This window comes from Convolutriloba macropyga, chromosome 8 (assembly GCF_964194025.1).
Source record: "Convolutriloba macropyga chromosome 8, txConMacr16.3, whole genome shotgun sequence".
NCBI lineage: Eukaryota > Metazoa > Xenacoelomorpha > Acoela > Convolutidae > Convolutriloba > Convolutriloba macropyga.
The window spans coordinates 12,202,042-12,221,816 of NC_134475.1; the positions used below are offsets into that span (position 1 = coordinate 12,202,042).

At 35.4% G+C, this 19,775-nt stretch overlaps 2 protein-coding genes across 2 annotated transcripts in view; one reads left to right on the forward strand and one right to left on the reverse strand.

The window, feature by feature from the left end:
* Positions 1-222: 222 nt before the first annotated feature.
* Positions 223-7,938, forward strand: LOC142344468 (piezo-type mechanosensitive ion channel component 1-like). Its single transcript, XM_075396126.1, has 2 exons — positions 223-323; positions 7,563-7,938. Exons 1-2 carry the CDS (start codon positions 247-249, stop codon positions 7,813-7,815), a joined length of 330 nt encoding a protein of 109 aa, XP_075252241.1. The 5' UTR covers positions 223-246; the 3' UTR covers positions 7,816-7,938.
* A 1,034-nt stretch (positions 7,939-8,972) lies between these two features.
* Positions 8,973-19,775, reverse strand: part of LOC142344469 (transient receptor potential cation channel trpm-like) — a 33,912-nt gene continuing 23,109 nt past the window's right edge. The window contains exon 8 of the mRNA XM_075396127.1: positions 8,973-10,003. Coding sequence (XP_075252242.1) covers positions 9,119-10,003 — 885 coding nt within the window. The 3' untranslated portion in view covers positions 8,973-9,118. The remainder of the gene's footprint in view (positions 10,004-19,775) is intronic.

Genomic DNA, 19,775 nt, shown 5'->3' on the forward strand with positions numbered 1-19,775 from the left:
GGGAAATACGTGACAGTTTCTGTGGATTTGAAAGCTTTCGAACCTGATTCTGCATCGCCACTTGGGAGTGATCTGGGTCGAGAAATGGGGATGGAATGGTGGGTCCTGAAAGAAGTTGTCTATCCTACCACGGGAGGTGCCGTAAGGACCACCGGGAGTAATTCTGGAACGCCCGGGGCATCTGGGAATTCGAAGAGTGTGTCGACAAGTGAGGGCGGGGGAGGGGGAAGTGATGGGGGGTTTGCGATGGAAGAGGACTTGACAGTTATCACTTTCAATGAAAGGGTCTTTCCTCAAAGTGTGTCCTTCCTGGCCGGATATGGGTGAGTATGATCTTCCTTCATTAAATTTTAAAAGTTTTTGTTTCAAAAAATTTTATAAGACACATTTATTGATTGCTCCCAGAGGAAGCGAAGATTGTAGCAATTAGATTAATCCTGTGGTCTTTTTTGTGCGATTTTTTGCTTGAAGGATATTTTGTCTGACACTTCTGACTTTTCGTCCTCAAAAAAAAGGATAAACAGGTGAACGCAGAGGGCATTAAGTTCTCTTAGAGCCTTACGGCTCATCAGTCTCGAAGCATGTGATTCGCGGAAACCGTTTAAATGACATATATTAATGATGTGAAGGGCGCTTTTTATGCTTTGAATCCACTCTCAGTTAATCCCCTTCCACAATCCAGCCCTTCACCTCATTCTACCCGCCAGCCAGAGAAGCCAACCGCTCGCCAGTTGTTTATGAGCAATTCGCCCGACGGTAGTCGTTTATATTTCTAATATTTATAAAATGTATAATGAGACAATTAAAATGAAGCTTACATTAGCAAAATCTTTTTTCAGGATAGTTGGTAAATTGAGTGATCTAAAATAAACGCAATCCGAGAAAAAAAGAATCAAAAGAAGGTAATAAAATAGACAAAGCCCAATTATAGCATGGTACTCTATAATTTACCCAGTTTGATCGGACTTAATATTGGTATACTCTGAACTCTGAAGTGTTGGGTAAGATGATTATAAACTATTCGCACTAAATGTTGTTTACTGAATTTTTAACTCAATGTTTTTTACAAGTGTGTTCGCTCAAAAAATTTTTCACATTTTTTAGATCCGTGAAAAATTAACTGAAGATCATTTTTGACCACTGGTCAGTCCAGTTCTCAGTTTGAGCTTAAACATAATAACGATGTTACTTCTTTTTGTGGTTGATCTATAGGGTGCAGTAAATCAAATGAGAAGACAAAACCGATTGTGAGCGAGTTTTGAGGCCTCCTTCGTATTGGGCACCACATTATTAACAGACCACAAAAAAGACTGACTTTGATATGGGTGCAGAAAAAATTTTGTTCTAAGTAAAAATTTTTGAAAATTGAATTACTTTTATAACCCGCTGGTTAACGTTTGCAAGTCAAAAAAATGTGTACATTTTAATTTTACTAATTCAGCTCAGATCAGAGGTTCCGTGTTCTGTTAAACATTAAAATGACTTCTGAGTTTGATTTTTTCATTTTAAAGCTGTTGAAGCCGATACTTTTCTAACATTCGCAAAAAAATTGCTTGCAATTGTGTTTTTCATATTTTAGGACGAAGTTTGAGCCACTTCAAAAACGTAGAGCCACTTTTTTAAACTCAGAAACTGGTTTCTAGTTTTTAGGACGATAATTTGTTCTGCTCTGCATTTCTATCTCACCCAAACACTTCCACCTGGTAAAAAATTATCAGTACTCAATGCGTTTATTGATAAATATCACTTCCTATATTCAGAAAAAATCATTCGAGTGGTTAGCGATTCTAACCGTAATATGTCAAATTTCACAAGAAAATCTCCAGAACATTTGATTTTTTGACTCACCAGTCTATTTGTCTTTTTCTCTTGGCTCGATGAGTTGTTCAATTTTTGAAAAATTAAGGCGGTAGAGTATCAACTTAAAATTTCTGAAGTAATAAATAACATTACTAGTACTTCAAAGGCGTATAAGACAAACTGATCTAATTGCCATAGCTGATTGTGAAAGATTTTTTTCGAGGTGAAATTGAAATTTTATGTTAAAGTAAATTACAAAGTCCTCGAATCTGCTGTTCTCTTTTGCTTTTTTCAATTGATCTCAAACGCAGTTTTAGCAATTATATTAGCCATGTGGTCTTTTGGCGTTTTTCGGCTGGGTCATTATTTTGTCAGACATTTTAGTTTTTTTGCCTCTCTTCCTCAAAAACAGGATAAACGGGTAACGCCCGGAGGGCATTAAGTGGCTGACCGGCTCTCTTAGAGCTTTACTCCTTATTGCCTTAGAGCCTCCACTTATGCGATTCAGTGAAACTAATTTGAGGAGACTGTTTCATTGTGGAAATGTTCTTAATTTTAAAAGTCTGATCCCCTCAGTCAACTTCCCCACCCACTACCCACTCACCCCTAACACCCCTCCCCCTCCCGAACTCTTCTCCCGTCAAATCTTTTCAACCTGACCATTAGGACCCCATCTCGTCCAGCCCTCATGATCCTACACTCCCTCCCCCTAAACGCTTGACCCCCTCCAATCGCTAGACCCCCCCCCCCACCTTCTCAATGCTAGCATCCCCAATCCCCAGCTGGTTACTGCAGAAGCCAACCGCTCGTCGGCCATTTGAGAGAAACTATACAGACAATAGTCAGTTATTTTTGGGTTTTCCATTGAAAATCACCCCACAGAAGTTGTTTTGTTCTCTTAAAAAATCACAGATCGGTTCCGTCAGTATTCATTGTCAGCTTATTATGATCAGGATAACCATTTTTTATTCGAAAACATCATTGACCCATTTTTAATTTTTTGTGCATTCTGTTATTTTGTTCTGTTGTAAACGTTTGTATCGTCCGTAAACTAATAAATTTGAAATTTGTTTGTATGTTTGAATTGTTTGAATTGAATAAAAAAATTTAAAATGCGTACGCTCAAAGTAATTAACTGTTTCAGGGTTGTTATTTTTTACGTAAGCAGTTGCTTTTTGCTTGATTTTTAATCCATTACCGAGATTCTGGCTGATCTCTACATTTTTAATACCCGAAGCAGCTGCTTGGCTCAAAAAAGACAAAAACTTTAGTTGACGTGTTAATTTCAACGTGAATCCAGTCACAAAATTTTATAACAGCTACAATGTGAAATGTGTTTTCATTTTTATGCAACCAACAATGCTGAAACCAACTGCTTTGTTTTCTTATTTTCTTAAATAATTTTTAGTAATCTCGATTTTTATTTTCTTCCAACCGAAAAGTTTATAATTTAATTTAGTTTTTGAATTTTTTGCATTTAATTTGCAATCTAAACTATTCCTGTCAATAACCCTGACTTGTGAAACTAGCAAAAAAAGATAAGTTTCGGGGGGAGAACTTTTTTTAAATTGTAATTTGGGTATTTATGGAAAAAGATCATTTACTGGAGATCATCAATTTGAAATTTTTATAACTTGATACTACACTTGAATTTAGGTACATATATGATGAAATATATCACAATTGATTTTCTTTAAAATAAAATGTAATTTTTTTTCTATGTATATATGTAAAACTCTATATGACAAGGCGGCTCGGTAATGTGCGATCGCACATAAGGTTCCGACCCCGCTCATCCACAATTTTGGCATAATTGTCTACCAAATGATACACCAGTTTTTTTCAAAAAAAAACTGGTGTATGAACGAAAATATAGCCTCCAAAGCAAATAACTCAGTGGAGTAAAAATGATGCATTAGATTGAAGATATATGCCGATATTAAGAAAGCGAGCGAAGACGAATGGCAAAATCAAACAACAAAAACAAACATTAATTACATCAAAAAATTTATGTCCGTTTCAAAAAACAAAATTCAATAACCAAGTGAAAATAGAGTCAGATAAAAGTGAAAATAAACCAAAATAACTTGTAATTCAGCAGAAAAAAATGGTTTTTCACTAGTTCATAATAAAGCTAGAAAAACACAAAAAATTCACTTATTTTTCAAAAAAAAACTGGTGTATGAACGAAAAGATAGCCTCCACAGCAAAAAACTCAGTGGAGTAAAAAATGATGCATTAGATTGAAGTTATATGCCGATATTAAGAACGCGAGCGAAGAGGAATGGCAAAATCAAACAACAAAAACAAACATTAATTACATCAAAAAATTTGAGTCCGTTTCAAAAAACAAAATTTAATGACAAAGCCAAATAGAGTCAGATAAAACTGAAAACAAACAAAATAACTTGTAATTCAGCAGAAAAAAATGGTTTTTCACTAGTTCAAAATAAAGCTTGGTAACAATTAGACAGAAAAGAACAGAAACTTTAAAGTTAGAAAATTCGCTGATTTTTTTTTAAAAAAGAAACAATTAATTTCAAAGTAATGAAAACCCTTTGGAATCAAATAAAATTTCCCATAGGTTTACAATTACCAATAATTCTATAGAAGGGAATTAAGAACTCTTGGTATTCATTTTTTTATGCAGTTACAAAAAGAACAACAAGTAGACAACAAACTAAAAATCAATTAAAACTTACCAGAAAATGCTTTGGAAGCCGTAAAGCCATACTTTAGCCCCTAAAATATGTTCGCTTGCACCTTCGTCGAACACCAATAAGGTTTTATGTGGCAGCTCATTAAATAAAATAAACCACAAATAGACAAAAAAGGAAAAAAATGCAAAATTATTTAATACTTGTTTTTTTTTCGGCAAAAATTTCTTTCCAAAGACATGAAAGCCATTAATTACAAAATAAAAACGTTGAATAGGTTCGTCCATTCTTCCAAATGAAGCCCTTGAGACCTGCAATTATCCAGAATATGTCTTACGTCTACAAAAAGAACGTCAAATTTGACAAAATTCATTTACTTTTTTTTGTGAAAAACCCGTGTGGAAGCCAGTAAAGTCATAACAATTTCTTTTAAATCATCAGATTTTGTGACACCAATACCTTTTGACACCTTCCCTTGAAATGTATTATGTGACCTCTCATTGATGAAACTAGGTAACAATTAGACCAAAAAGAAAAAAAGCAAGATTATGTAAAACTTGTTTTTATCGAAAAAAACTTATTTCCAAAGACATGAAAGCCATTAATTAAAAATTGAGAAAATTGAATAAGTTTGTTTATTCTCCCAAAGGAAGCCCTCGAGAACTGTAATTATCCAGAACATGTTTTACGTCTACAAAAAGAACGTCAAATCTGACAAAAATCAAAATTAATTAATTTACTTTTTTTAATAAAAACCCGTGTCGAAGCCAGTAAATTCATAACGAATTCTTTAAAAACATTAGATTTTGTGACACCAATCACTTTTGACACCTTCCCTCGACACCGATAATGTCATCTTTAAACTGTAATTAACGAGACCAGGTAATAAACAGACAATAAAAGGAACAAAATTGCGAAGTTGTTTTTTTTTCATTTTGGAAAACAATTGTTTTCAACGTCATGAAAGCCATTATCTATCTTCTAATATCAGAACACCGGCTCATCTACTCTTTGAGAGAAGCCAATCAAACCGGGTCATTGTACAAGAAACTAAATACGACTAAAAAGACAAAGTAAAACGACAGTTACAGACAAAATTAAAAAATTCAATTAAATTCTTCGAGAAAGTATTTTCGAAGCGGTAAAGATCCACAATATATATCTTTAAGGAATTAAATATTATCAATTATGCGTTATTTTGAACGCCAAAAATGTGATATATGAATTGACAATAACGTTATAATTTGACAAAATTAGAAAACATGAAAAATGAGCAAATACTTAAAAAAAAAAATTGTGAAATCTAGTAGTGTCAAAGCCAGAACACCATAATTTAAGGCATAAAACCGCAATAAAGACTAAATTTCAATTCAGCAGAAAAAAAGAGCACTCTTTGACTGCTGACTCTAAGCTACAAGATGACCAAAGTAAGAGAAAAATGGAGGCAAAGTTCAATAAGCCATTTTTTATTTAAAAATCAAATATTTTAAAAGTCAAAAAGACCATAATCTTTCAAGCAATCAACTAGATAAATTGATTTTGAGCTAGTTAGGAAGCCAATAGGACCTATCACTAGTGAGCTTTGATTTGAAATGTTTTGTTATTTAATTAATATGAAAGAGATCGAGTTTTTTTTTTAAAAAACGGACTGATGACAATCCGAATTTTTTTTTGGATTGTAACGGTCCAAGATCGGTACAGAACTAGTCGTGCTAATGTTGATTGTCTATTAGGAATATTTAATATTTGGAATGTCATTGATATAGATACTTTGTTTGTTAAAAAATCAAAAGTAAATGCTGCGTTTTTGATAATCAACGAATAAAGTTATCAAAAAACGAATAAAGTTTTCTTTACAGAGCACTCTCAACGCAAGTTGAAGTGGAAATAGCCCCCTTTTCAGTCCATAAAGATTGTGTTAGTGGTGTTTGGATATGCACTTCCTGCAAATTTAATCAGAAGGGACTAAATAAACTTAATTCGTTCTGTTTTTGATGAAAATGTCTGAATGTTGTAAAATTTTTAGCCAGAATTTGTGACAAAAAAATTCAATGAAAATAGCCTACAATGTATTTTGTCTTTAAAGGTAAACTCAACAATATTTCCATGAAAAATTTTATTAAATTTTATCAAAATTGGCGAAAATTTAGTCAAAAATTACGAAAAAATGTGAATGAAATCAACGGAATTCACTCTATTTTCTCGAAAGTTTAAAACCCTATATCTTCCTGTCAAAAACGAAAAACAAAAAAATCTTTTTAATTCCATATTCTACACTGGACAAGCTTTCTAATGATACCAGTCTCAACTCTCTACGATGAATATATCGATCGGCCAAAATTGACTGAACAAAAAAAACCCAGTTGAGTATATAGTTCCTCCCCCCCCCTCTAGAGGGGTCAGAACAAAAAACATATAGTTTTTTTTCAAAAAGTATATAAGAGGTTGAAATATTCATTTTGTAATTTTTCCTTTCGCCTGATTAATTTTGTTGACATTTTAAAAGATTCTTTAATTGGTTTTAGTTAACGTAGGTATCTGCGTGTTTTATTGTCATGATAGAAAATGACGCCAATTTTCTTATTACAATTCATAGAGAAAATTGGTGCATCTGTTTCATGAATCTGCTACATTAAAGAACCCTTCAGAACTATATTATAAAGACTATCAAGACTCTAAGGGCGATGTTGAACTAAATAGAATAAAATAAGCCATGTTATGGCAATTAGCGGAATTCGAATACAAACCGAAAAGAAATTCCAACGGGCGGGTCGGTGGGTAATAACCGACCCGCGATTTCCGGATTACATCCCACAAGGTATGAGAGGCAGATGGCCGTGAACAGCGGTCCACAATTGCGCTTAAACTGATTTTCGACTATTTAAACTGTAGGCTAAGTAATATTGTGGTAAAGTATAGCATAGAAAGGGGCGATTCTCTACTAGGTAGCAAAGGGTGGGATTGTTGAAAAGATCCGGAACAATTGTTCGATTTTTAAGCCAAAAGGCACATTCTGAAAGATCCCTACGAGCGATTTGCAAATTTTGAGTCATCGTGCATCCGCTCATCAATATGAAACTGCGAATTTTGTTGTGTTTGATTCAGAATAATCGGCCTGTACCTCTCACTTGTTCTGGTCATTGGCAAATTTGTGCGGATGTTTGTGTCGGACATCTCTTACAAGATCCCATTTGACGAATTGCCCAACGTCGATAAGGTCCTCAAACTGTGCCTGGACATCTACCTTTGCAGAGAGGTGAAGGAATTCGCCCTGGAAGAGGACTTGTTTGCTAAATTGATGTACATATATAGATCTCCCGAAATGCTCATCAATTTCACAAAGCTAAAACTGGACTAGAGCTAGTAGACTTCAATCTGTATCTGTAGTTGGTCTCATAAAGTTGCAACGCAAGTAGGGGTCTCAAAACTTAGCGGTTCAAGCCCCAGTACTATGCAACCGTTGTACGTCACAGAATCTTGAGTTGAAACAGCCCGAACGCTTTGTGCGGGCTGCAAATAACTTGCACCCACTTAGCTGGGGTGGGAAGGGGGGGGGGTACAAACGGAAAAGATCAAAATTTCGAGATCGTGATCAAAGGTCAAAGACAAAAGTTTGAAACGCTCTGAAATATGTAAATTTCTATAGAAGCTGCTAGCGCATTTCGCACATAATTTTCAGCAAAAATGAATGATCTGAAAATGAGGAACGTTAATAATCATTTGAATGTTTAAAGTTTGGCGAAATTTCCATTGGAGTGTAACTTTATGCGACTTACTATGTGACTTAATTGTGCAATTTTAGAGCGTCGAAACGCAGCTCAGGTCAAATTCATCAATAAAAAACTTTTACGGTATAATTAAGCTCAAAACTTTATCTACTTGGCAGACAATGATCTTCTAGGGCACAAAACTTTCTAGGGCACAATTAAGCTAAAAAAACTTTTTCTACTTGGCAGACCAACATTTGATTAATAAATATTTCGACCAAAAAAACAGTTCAATTAATGCGTAAACTATCCACGTACGTGCGAATTTTGTCAACAACTACAACTTATTTTTTGTTGGGTTGGAAGTCAGAGGCAGCTCACGGAAATGCTAATTTGTTGAGCTTGCAATGTTGAAATTGGTAACAGGAAAAGACCTAAATAATTTTGGATCTTTCTATCTCGGCTCCCGCAGTTTAAATTTCACCCCCCCCCCATAATTTGTAAGACGGGGTCAAAATAACACCGAGAGGTGGATTGGAGGGTTTCCGAAAAAATCCACAATTTTGTTTCCATCTTTTCTTCAAAATATGAATTGTGTTTGTGTATTTTCAGTTCAGTTTGTTATAATTTTGCGAGGGGGTTTGAGGTTATAACAAATAGGCTCTCGACACTTATAACAAAAAATAGGCTCTCGACACTTGACCAGCTGCTATTCTGGCGTTCTTCCGTTTTCTTTTATTCTAGCTGCCTATCCTTGTTGATGGTCTTCGGACTTCAACTTGTTAGCTTTTCAAACTGCAATTCTAGCTCTAAATTTTAAATTTGTAAATGTTATATATATACACATCTCAAGTCACATTTTGTAATTTATGATTTCCATTTTTAATTAAAATTGGGGAATTTCACAAACTTTTTTTCTTTGCAATTGCATCATAAAATTGTTTAAAAATCACGTCAAAGTTGAGATTTTCCATCGCCTTTAGTTTTCCTCATTTTTTCCAGGTTACCGCTCAGATGATTGATTCTGTCTAGTAACGTGTCTTTACATTTGAGTGATTGCTCAATTAGGTGCTCTTTCGTAACGAGCTCCGATTTCTGACGTAACATAGTTTGAACAGTCACGTGCTCAAATTTATCTAAATCGGATTTTTGATTACCATTTTGGAAATTTGCTGTTGTTTGGTTATTGACTCTTACGTAATTTGTATTCGTCGCCTTTTCGCTCGTAAGGTTTTTAATAATTTCAGTGAATGAGGCTATAATGCAAAACGGATGCGGAAAAAACGAACGACTTTGAAATTCCCGAACCATCGTAAACCGCTCAGTTTTCCATTCCTCGTCCGATATTTCCATAATCGTAGAGTAAATGCTTCCAAATATGGCAATCAGCGTGTTCAGCAACATGGCGTTGCCTATGAACAACATTATAATTACAATCGTGACGTAATAAGTTTTCAAACGCGTCAGTTCTTCAAGCTTTTCCTCAGGGAAATCGCCGCTTGAAACTGTTTCGTCGAAAGTTTCGAGAAAGTATTCCCCGTTTATGATAAAGAATGATCGCAAAATTACTCCGAGATAACTACCCGAATAAGCATCTTCGTAACCGAACAGTTCAAATATAGAAGTGAAGAAAACGCCGAACGAGCAAAGAAATACGACAAGAATTGACATGAAGATCATGGTTTCGGAGAGCATGTTTCTGATCATGATCCAGACTGTGCCCAGTTTCTTTTCGTACTGGTAGTATCGCAGGATTTTGATCCAGCTGAGGAGAGTGGTGAGGGCGTAGAAACATTTTCGCATGTTGGGCAATGTGTCGTCTACGTGATACACCTCATCCTACATAAACATTTCTATTTAAGAAAACCGCAAGCTGCTTAGCTGCTTATCACATATGATATTTTGGGAGGACGCTGATCTAGCCGAATCGGCAACTAGCAGATTGAGAAAAAGGCGAAATAAAGCTCAACAATTCCGTTTCTTCCACTGGTCACTTTAAAAAGCAATGCATATAACGAGATTTCAAGCAAAGACTGATTTAATTTGCCATTTGTTGCGTACATCAGATTATGGGGGAATATATATATATATATATATATATATATATATATATATATGTATATATATATTGCTGCTTCTGTTTGCTCCTAGTTTTAATATTCGGCGTGCCATTTTAAACATGATTAGAAATCACACAGCCAGAAAGAAATATAATTAATTAAAAGACGCACGGAAAATTTATATCCACAAATAATCTAGCATCTTTTTGAAACTTTTTTCCGCGGTGAATTTATGTAACTTCACCACCAGAGTAAGCGGTGAAGTTACTCAAAATCACCACATTTCACCGCTAAAATTTGTAATTTCATCACTAATCTTAGAAAAATTCAAAACGCATGTTTTACAGAAAGTAGAGTTAATTTGATTTAAATTCAGAACAAATGTTCGTACGTTATCTCAGCGGTGGAGCAGTGGAAGAAGAAGTGGCAGGCATGACGGAGGAGAGAGGTTCGAATCGGTGTAATGCCGGTACCTTGTAGTAACCGCTGAAATGTGGAGAATTTTTGTAAGCTCATCGCCGATTACTCAAACGGTGAAATTACAAAATTTCACCGAAAAATTATGTACGAAATTTGAGGTGAAAAAAACGATTGTTCACCTCTCATCTTCCATATTTTTCCGGTTTTTCCTCGACCCAGGAACGCATATTGTGTGAGTGCTAATACCACATTCGGCTGCGATAAATTCACAGCAAGTCTCATGGGTAATTGAGGCATTGTCGTGGCCCGTGTGTTGCAGCCAAATGCATAAAATAGCCTTTCAAAAACGCAAGAATATTGAATGTCAGCTAAATGGATGCAGTTTTTTTCAACATATTTTCATTCCTTTCTCTGCTCGTACAAAAATTATAACGAATATCAAAATTTTTGATTAAAATCTAGTTTTTTCAACCGATGCAGAAACCCGATATTTGAAAATGCGGAAAGTTTGCAAAAATGAAAATTTTTTTCGGACAAAAATTGGCAAATAACAGGGAAAACCTGCGCAAAACATTAGAAAACATGTTAAAATAATCGTTTTTCAGGAAGATTTTGTTTTTCAATTCAGGCTGCTATGAACTATTTTCTCTTCTTTTTTTCAGATAAGTTATGTGACAAAAATATTCCGATTTTTGCTGCAGTCTCCAAAAAACATACAATATAACAAAATGCCATTAAATTATGCAAATAAACTGAAAAGAACTGAGAACCAGGCATTTATTATAATGTTAAATAATTGAGGAGGAGTACTAAATTGTTAAATTAAAAGGAGGATTCTCAATAAACGTCGGTACGATTAAATAACAAATTTAAATTCGGGTGTACTAAATTAAAGAATAGGAGTGCTTAATTGTTATATTGAATTGGGGTGGTTATTAAATTACCATTTCAAATAAAAGGGGCAGTTATGTTTACCCCCCTACCTCTCGGTTTTTACTGGTAACAGTTCTATATGATTAAAAATATCGTTTTCAAAATTTTCAGAAAGTCCAGACATTATTAGTTTGGTTGAATTTAGTCTGTACACCGCTTACCAGGTGCTCCGTTCGGAAAAAAAACATTTCATGAAACGCGGTAGTTCGATATGGAGAGATAAAAAGGAAAATAACTCGTGAAATGATATACAAAATACATCACGCAGGTAGTGTATGTAAACAAATAAAGAATAGAAAAGTAATTTTTAAGTTGGGATCAGCAATAATTGAACAAACGGATAAGAACAGCATGCGTCATAAACTAAATTAAATTTCCCAAAACATTATTTGGCCGAGTTGAATTTAGTAGGGGTCCTGCTTGAAATTTTCACTGAATTATCAATAATTGAACAATATCTCATTCACAGCTGAAATTACATTATGATATCTTACACCAGTTTTGATCATACCTTTTTCAAGGTATTTGGATCTAGCATCAAATTTATTGGCTAACTTTGTCTTCCGAAAAATGTTTGCCTTTAGAAATGGGATACCTGAATTGTTGTCATATGCTTGCTTGCTATATTTAAAATTTTTATCGAGTATATAGTGCAACCCTATATTATATTAACAACCAAACATATCATATTGAATATTGAACCAAACATGTTATTGAATAGTTTACAATACTGAGATGAATCATACTTTCCATGATTGTATCAATCTTTGACGGCCCAATTTAATTGTTGACTGACAGATGTTATAAGATTATGATGTATTGAGCACAAAAGTACTGCCGGTGACCAAAAACAAGAGATTTTAGCAGTAGTTTTCTGTAGTTTGCGGCAACGCAGTTTTATAACGTTTAAGGTGATTTCTTGCCTTCTGCCATGCAAGGTAAAATATCTTTACCTCAGATGGAAAGTCGGGTTTTTATTCAATTGTCATCAAAAAATTTAACACGAAAATGTTACCATCTACTTATATCATTGCTTCCGCAACTGCTTTGTTACTTCTCATGCTGCTTCTGCTACTTAGTTTCTATTTCTGCTACAAGTGTAACTGCTACTAATATACGACCATATGAAACTTTGAAACGTTCTGGTTGAGGCCCCGCAAACAAAAAGGCTTCAAAAAATTAGTTGATCGTATATTAGAAGAAGTAGTCCTCGCAGAAATAGAAACAGTAAGTAGCAGAATCAGTAATGTAATAATTAGGAGAAGCTGTGCCGGAGTAGTGGAAGCAATGATATAAGTTGAGTGTAATAATATTAGATTGAATCTTGATCAAGCATTCGAAAACTAAACAAATGATGTTTGGACCATCGAAGATGGCAAAAACCAAAAACTTTGTAGGAGGAGACAATTATTATGGAGGTAAAGAGGCTCTAAATGCGTCGTCCAGCCCCACCCTAAAGCCAGCTGATTTAGGAAGTTATGAAGCCATTTTCACGGTTTTCATCCAAAAACCCTTATTCCAGTTCCTGCTTGCTATCGTATCGGTAATGGCAATGTAAGTATTAGTAGTAGTTTTGATAATCTCTATAGGGGTGGTTTTTATCAATCACAACCAAATATACTAGGAATATGTAAGGAGCGTTTCAAAGAGAAGTGCCATGCCAGAGTTCATTTCAGAGGGAATGACAGCTAGTTGATCTGGAACTCCAAATAATTGTCAACCTGAATCGCTCCAAATACTGAAACTGTAAAAGATAATCAATTTTGATTCATAAAAGTTTTTAACCACTCTTAAAACTTTCTTTATTGGTCGTTTACTTAAACGAACACAGTAATTAGATTTTATGTGTAGTTTAGTACAGGTTTGTTTCTGTGACGATTTATGCTATTGTGATATGAATGCTGATCAGTGTCAAAAAAGACTAAAAAACTAAGGGGGCATGTGAGCTTTAAACAGATTTTATTGTTTTTTTCTGAATTTGTGCTATTCAAGGCAAAAAAAGACAATATCAGAATGTGTTCATAGTAAATACACAGACTTGGAAAAACTATGATTGAGCGCTGTTTTGCTATGTTATATGATCTGGGTATCAACTAGCAGGTTAGTATAGACAGTTAAACGAACAGAATAACTAGATTTCCAAGAAACAGTATTGTTCTCAACACTGATTCTTTTTTACTAAGAAATAGTCAAAATAGTTCAAACTTAGTTTTGGGCGCAAAAGCTGAAACGCATTAATTATACCAACTGTTAAAGGTGCATTTACATGTTTAAGTGGATCTGGTCAATGGAATGCTGTTATACTTATGCTTTGCAAACAGACTTGGATTTGTATCACAAATACACTATCTCAAAGTGTAGTGGGAATCGCAGAGCGAATCCTTGAATAAGTGTACTTTACAGAATTGAGTTATTGGAATCGCGATGCGAATCCACAGCCAAATTGTCTTAAGTAAATTAAGAGCGTTTGCAGAAGCAACTTGAATTCAGATTGACTAAAGAAATTCTGATTACTTATAATAAAATACTGTGAACAACATATGAAATAATATAGTAGACTAGCGGGAATATTTTTATATGTGAATAATTAAAAGTCATAACTCAAGTTATAAGCGCATGATATAAATATTAAAAATAGAGGGTAAAATAATTTAGTACACATAAAGGTTTCGATATATAAGTATACATACGTATCACATTTCCCCCATGACAGAAAAAAATTTTAATGTCTTTACAATTTTTAGGGTCAAACATAAATTATGGAATTGAAAAGAAGTTTAACATAACAGAAAATAAACTGCAAAGGTGCCACAAATGTTATTTTTGAAGAAATGAAAAGATTGATCATTAAGTATATGCGAAGCATGTGTTGTTGAGAGAAGATTAACTGCACATGTGTGTAGTAAGTAATTGCTTTTATAACATTATCGCGTGACAATAAAATACAGCTCATACTATACGAAAGTGTAATTGAAATTGGGATTCACTGAGCGAATACGCTTTAAATTTTTGAGCATGTAAAATGAATACATTTGAATGAATAAATAACAGACACACATAACAAGACGGGGATTTGCGGAGCGAATACATGAATGAATTAAATTTAATATATTGAACAGCAATTGAAGAAAATTAACATTAATGTATCCATTAAAGACTGGATTTATAACACGGAAACATGGACGAAATAAATAAGTGTAGTTTATATGAGTTTACTTAATTTTGACAGTTTTGTTCAAATTTCTTTTTCTGCATCCCACACAGAAAGTTCCCGTTCTTGTTCATACTCAAAATATCGAACTCTTGAATTTGGTGGAGAAGCTTGACCAATTTGGATGTCAGGTCGCGGTGGAGAGGGGATTCTTGACTGTTCCGCATTTTGAATCATCGTGACTACTGTATTTTCGTTTGTTGAGCCCTTCTTTTCTTTTTCGTTTTTCGCTTTTTCGATTTATTGGAGCTGGATGATGCTAACGAACTGGTTGGAGATATGTCCGCATCTGTAAATCCATAAAATTGGGTCCGTTTTGGAGGTCGAGCTGTTTGTTGTTCTTGTGAAGCGGAGGACGTTACTGGATTTTGTGATGAGGACGTTGATGGGGCGGGTATTATCGATATGAGCGGTTGTTCCGAGGCTGTTGCATTGTTATTTTTATTTGACGCAACCGCGTGACGACTTCGTTTGGGCTGTGGTTTAGCGGGTTTGCGCACTGTAAGGGCTCGAGAGACATTTGAGTTCACAGAAGATACAACGGAAATAGTATCACGATGGCGATGGCGAATCTTTATTTCTCCTCGCTTTGTCGCTTGACATCATTACTGTGCTTGGCGATTTTTGTCTCCGTTGTTTGTTCATAGGGTGCAGGACGTCTTTGTGCGTATGCCCAGAGATTAGTAGACCTTTCTGCTTTGGTGCCGAACTTTGCGAAATCACTATCTCTAACTTTCACTGGAGACCGTCCAGGCTGATTGATTATGGTTGTTGTAGGGGAAGATTTAGTGACAAAGGATCCTGGTTTAAAGACCTCATATAGTCCGGCAAGCTGTCTTTTGGCCCTCTTTTGGTTAGGTAGTTTTCGCGCTAGCTTTACATATAAAGGTTTTTCTGTTCTGGGAATGGGGTTCGTGATTTTTGGATGAATAATGAACCGCGATTCCTTGTCCGAATCGCGATAGCGAAGTCCTGCATCCTGTTGTGCCTTGTTCAAGGATTTTTTAATGTCCAGATCGCTTCTTTCTGGATTGGTCCATCCTGCGTCATCAAGGTAGTTGTCTACAGGAACTGTATCGGCATCTAAATAGTGGTTAATAATTTTTTCATAAGTTAGATTTAAACTAGAAGGAGAAGTGCTAATATTCCTTAAAGGAGTATTTGCCGGACGACCGAAATGGGCTTCAAATGGTGTTATCTTTGTTGTTTTCTGTTTTGTTATACGTAAATCAGAAATAATTTGTTTAATTGCTTTAGATGTTGCGAATGTATCTTTATTTTCAGCTTTCATGCAGGATAACCGTCGTTTTATTGTTTGTATCATTCGCTCCACTAATCCAATAGCTCTATGGTCTCCGACCGGTGCGCCGAGAATGTCAATATTGTTTTCATTACAGTAATTTGTAACTTGTTTACCTACTAGACAAGTGGCTTGGTCTAAACGGATTGTTCGTGGAATTCCATGTGTATATGCGTAATTACGGAGAAATTTTAGTACATTTGTCCCATTAGCTTTTTCAAAAATTCTAACTGTCGGATACTTTGAATAACGGTCAATACATGCCAAAAAATAAATGTCTTTATCTTTTTCATTCGTTATCGGACCCCCAAAGTCAATTTGAATTTCTTCATTTGGTTCTTGGCAAGCCTTATGTGGATGCCATTTAGATTTTGGTATAATCGTAAAAGTCTTTCCAAATAGATAATATTTAAAATATTCGATAGCCCAAACCACCCCAAGCAATTCTAGTTCGTTCATACTATAGCGTTCTTCGTTGCTATTAAGAAAGCGGGATGCAAAGGCAACCGTTTTCCACTCTTCACAATCTAATTGTTCGAGTGCAGCGCCTAAACCTTGGCGAGAGGCATCGCATTTGATACGCGTTTCCAGTGTTGGATTAAAATGGGTATTTTCTGTAGCGTTTGCAATAACAGTTTTAATGTGTTCGAAATGTGTTTGATGATACTCGGCCCAAAGAAATTTTTCATTTTTCTTTAATAACGGCCGAAGTTGATGACATAATTTAGCAAGGTTAGGATTGAATTTGCTTAAATGATGAACACTACCTAGGAATGAACGCAATTGTTTCAATGTCTTAGGAGCTTTAATTTCAGCAATTGCTGCTGTTTTAGATTCAATGGGTTTGACACCACTTTGCGAGAATGTAAAACCAAGCCAATTTATCTGGTGTTTTGCAAAAAGACATTTGCTTAAATTAATTCTGAGGTTATCGGCCTCAAGTTTCTGCAGGCAATTGTTGACGTATTTGAGGTGCGATTCCTGGGTACCTTTGCTAACTACAATTATATCATCCAAAAAACAATATGTATGAGACAAACCAACCAATGTATAATCCATCGCCTTTTGAAACTCTGCCGGCATATCCGTAAGTCCATAAAATCCCGTCTTAAAACGGTACGTACCGGTTGCGTATCCACAAATGATATTGAAATTACAATGGCGTGCGGTATCTGGATGCAAGTTTAATTGGCTATATGCGTATTTTAAGTCAATTGTTGAAAAATAGACATTTTCCCCATGATTAGAATCATTAATATGTTGTGAGATTGAATCAATAATGCTATCTATATTTGGCATTTGATACTTGTCCTTGTGTATCGCTTTGTTCAGAATTTTCGAATCAAGAGCTAATTTTACAGATTTGTCCTTCTTGACTGTAATTACTATCGGAGAAATAAAGTTTTTATCAGAACATTCTTGTAATTTTTCAATATGTCCTTGTTCTGTAAGTTTCTTTAGCTCGTCAGATACTTTGTCTAACAGATTTATAGGGACACGGCGACCTTTTTGGTGTGATGGGGTATAGTTTTTGTGAAATTTCGAACGAACTATATGTACTTTGGACTTACCGATTCTGGAGATTAGATCAGGGAAATCGATTGCAATCTGTTTTTTAATTGGACAGTATTCTTGTTCTACCTGATTGATTATCATTTGATTATTTGATTGTTGAATTGAGAGTCCAAGTGCCGGAAACAAATCTCTACCCAACAGTGAACGATGACCGTCCGCCACTACTTGAATTTCAATTGGATTTGCGTGCCAAATGCCGCTTTGAATTGACGTTTGGATAATGCCTACCGTATGAATAGGCTCGTTCGAAAATGTTTTCAATTGTTTGGGATTCGCCCCGCGTATCCACTTCGATTTTGAGTCGTGAGAAATGATTGAGTTCGCCAATGATTCGTTTATTATTGTGCATACGCTGCCCGAATCCACCAAAACATTTGTTGATGTATTACCAAATAATACAGGAAGGTTGATTGCTGTCATCGAAGTTGTGAGATCTGTTGATGATACTACAGCTACACAATTATCTTCAACTGATGAGTAGTTTGACTCCAAATCAGGGTCGAAATCTGCCGAAATTTGATTGACATCCTCAACTTGGTCATTTTTTCGACATTTTTGACTCGTAGCTTAGGTCTTGGGTACGAATTGGGATCTTTAGGTTTACGACAAACCTTAGCGAAATGGTTTTCAATACCACAATTTTTGCATCTTTTTCCCCGATCGGGACATTTATTACGGTGTTCAGGAGTCCAACTTGATCCACAAAAATGACAAGTTGTGGGCTTTTTCCGTGCGGTTGTATTCATAGTTGAAAAGGGAGTAGCATTCGCGATGCGCATCCGTTGTACTTGATTGACGGTTGAATGTAATTCAGCTTTGTTGGCATTCATTTTGAGTTGATTGAGGGTACCCATTTCAATATTGATTGCTATTGCTAATGCTCTATCAGGATCTACTGTTTCTTTTAGAAGCTCTTTTTGGATATCTTCGTTCTGCATGTTTGCGATAAAAACGTCTCTGATGATGGTGTCTCCTTTTTCTCCTAGATCACAATTTTCCGAAAGTTCTTTGAGATGTCCATAAAATTTCTCAATCGGTTCTCCCTTTTGTTGTTTTCGTGTAAGGAAAAGATACCGATCAAAAGTTATATTATGAATCCGAATGAAGGTTGTATTCAAAACATCCCAAAGGTTTTTGGTTGAGATTGCTTCGAGATTAATAGTCGAATTTTTTGAGTTGAAGACGCGCCGCCTTTCCATTCCCAAACTCAGATACATCAATGAAGAGGCTTTCCGATCACATAGTTTCCACGGTTTGTCTCCGCATAAGATGCCGATCGTTTCAATGCGCTGACAGTGATTTTTCCACGCTGTTTTCGCCTGTTCGTTGCGGGTACGTCGATCTCGTTCTGATTGTGCTGTCGGGTTGTCAACTGTGTCTTCATAGGCTGGTTCGGGAGGCAAGGTAACGTTTATTGGAGGGTCAGCGAGAAGAAGGTCCACTTCAATTCCTTCCCGAGCAAAAATTGCAAGTTTTAATTGTGTCCTCCAATATTCCCAGCGAAGTGGGGGTTCTAGGGTTGCCTTTTCCCAGAAGGGTTGAATTCCGAGTGGAGATTTTCCACTGTCATTTATTGCTGACTGCGCCATGTTATACTTATGCTTTGCAAACAGACTTGGATTTGTATCACAAATACACTATCTCAAAGTGTAGTGGGAATCGCAGAGCGAATCCTTGAATAAGTGTACTTTACAGAATTGAGTTATTGGAATCGCGATGCGAATCCACAGCTAAATTTTCTTAAGTAAATTAAGAGCGTTTGCAGAAGCAACTTGAATTCAGATTGACTAAAGAAATTCTGATTACTTATAATAAAATACTGTGAACAACATATGAAATAATATAGTAGACTAGCGGGAATATTTTTATATGTGAATAATAAAAAGTCATAACTCAAGTTTTAAGCGCATGATATAAATATTAAAAATAGAGGGTAATATAATTTAGTACACATAAAGGTTTCGATATATAAGTATACATACGTATCACAAATGCTTTGGGTCTTTTCGCTCTATCACGGGGTCAGGCTTCCCCGGTATATTCGGTCTGGCCCCGCAGGGTGACCAAAGTCTGTTCGGTTTGAACCCCGCGTCCATGACCCCACCCCTTCAG

Bases quoted from the DNA above. Each gene is read 5' to 3' on its own strand.
- LOC142344468 (XM_075396126.1), top strand. From the start codon at position 247: ATGGAAGAGGACTTGACAGTTATCACTTTCAATGAAAGGGTCTTTCCT. The intron at 324-7,562 runs GTGAGTATGATC...TGTTTGATTCAG, and splicing joins TCCTTCCTGGCCGGATATGG to AATAATCGGCCTGTACCTCT.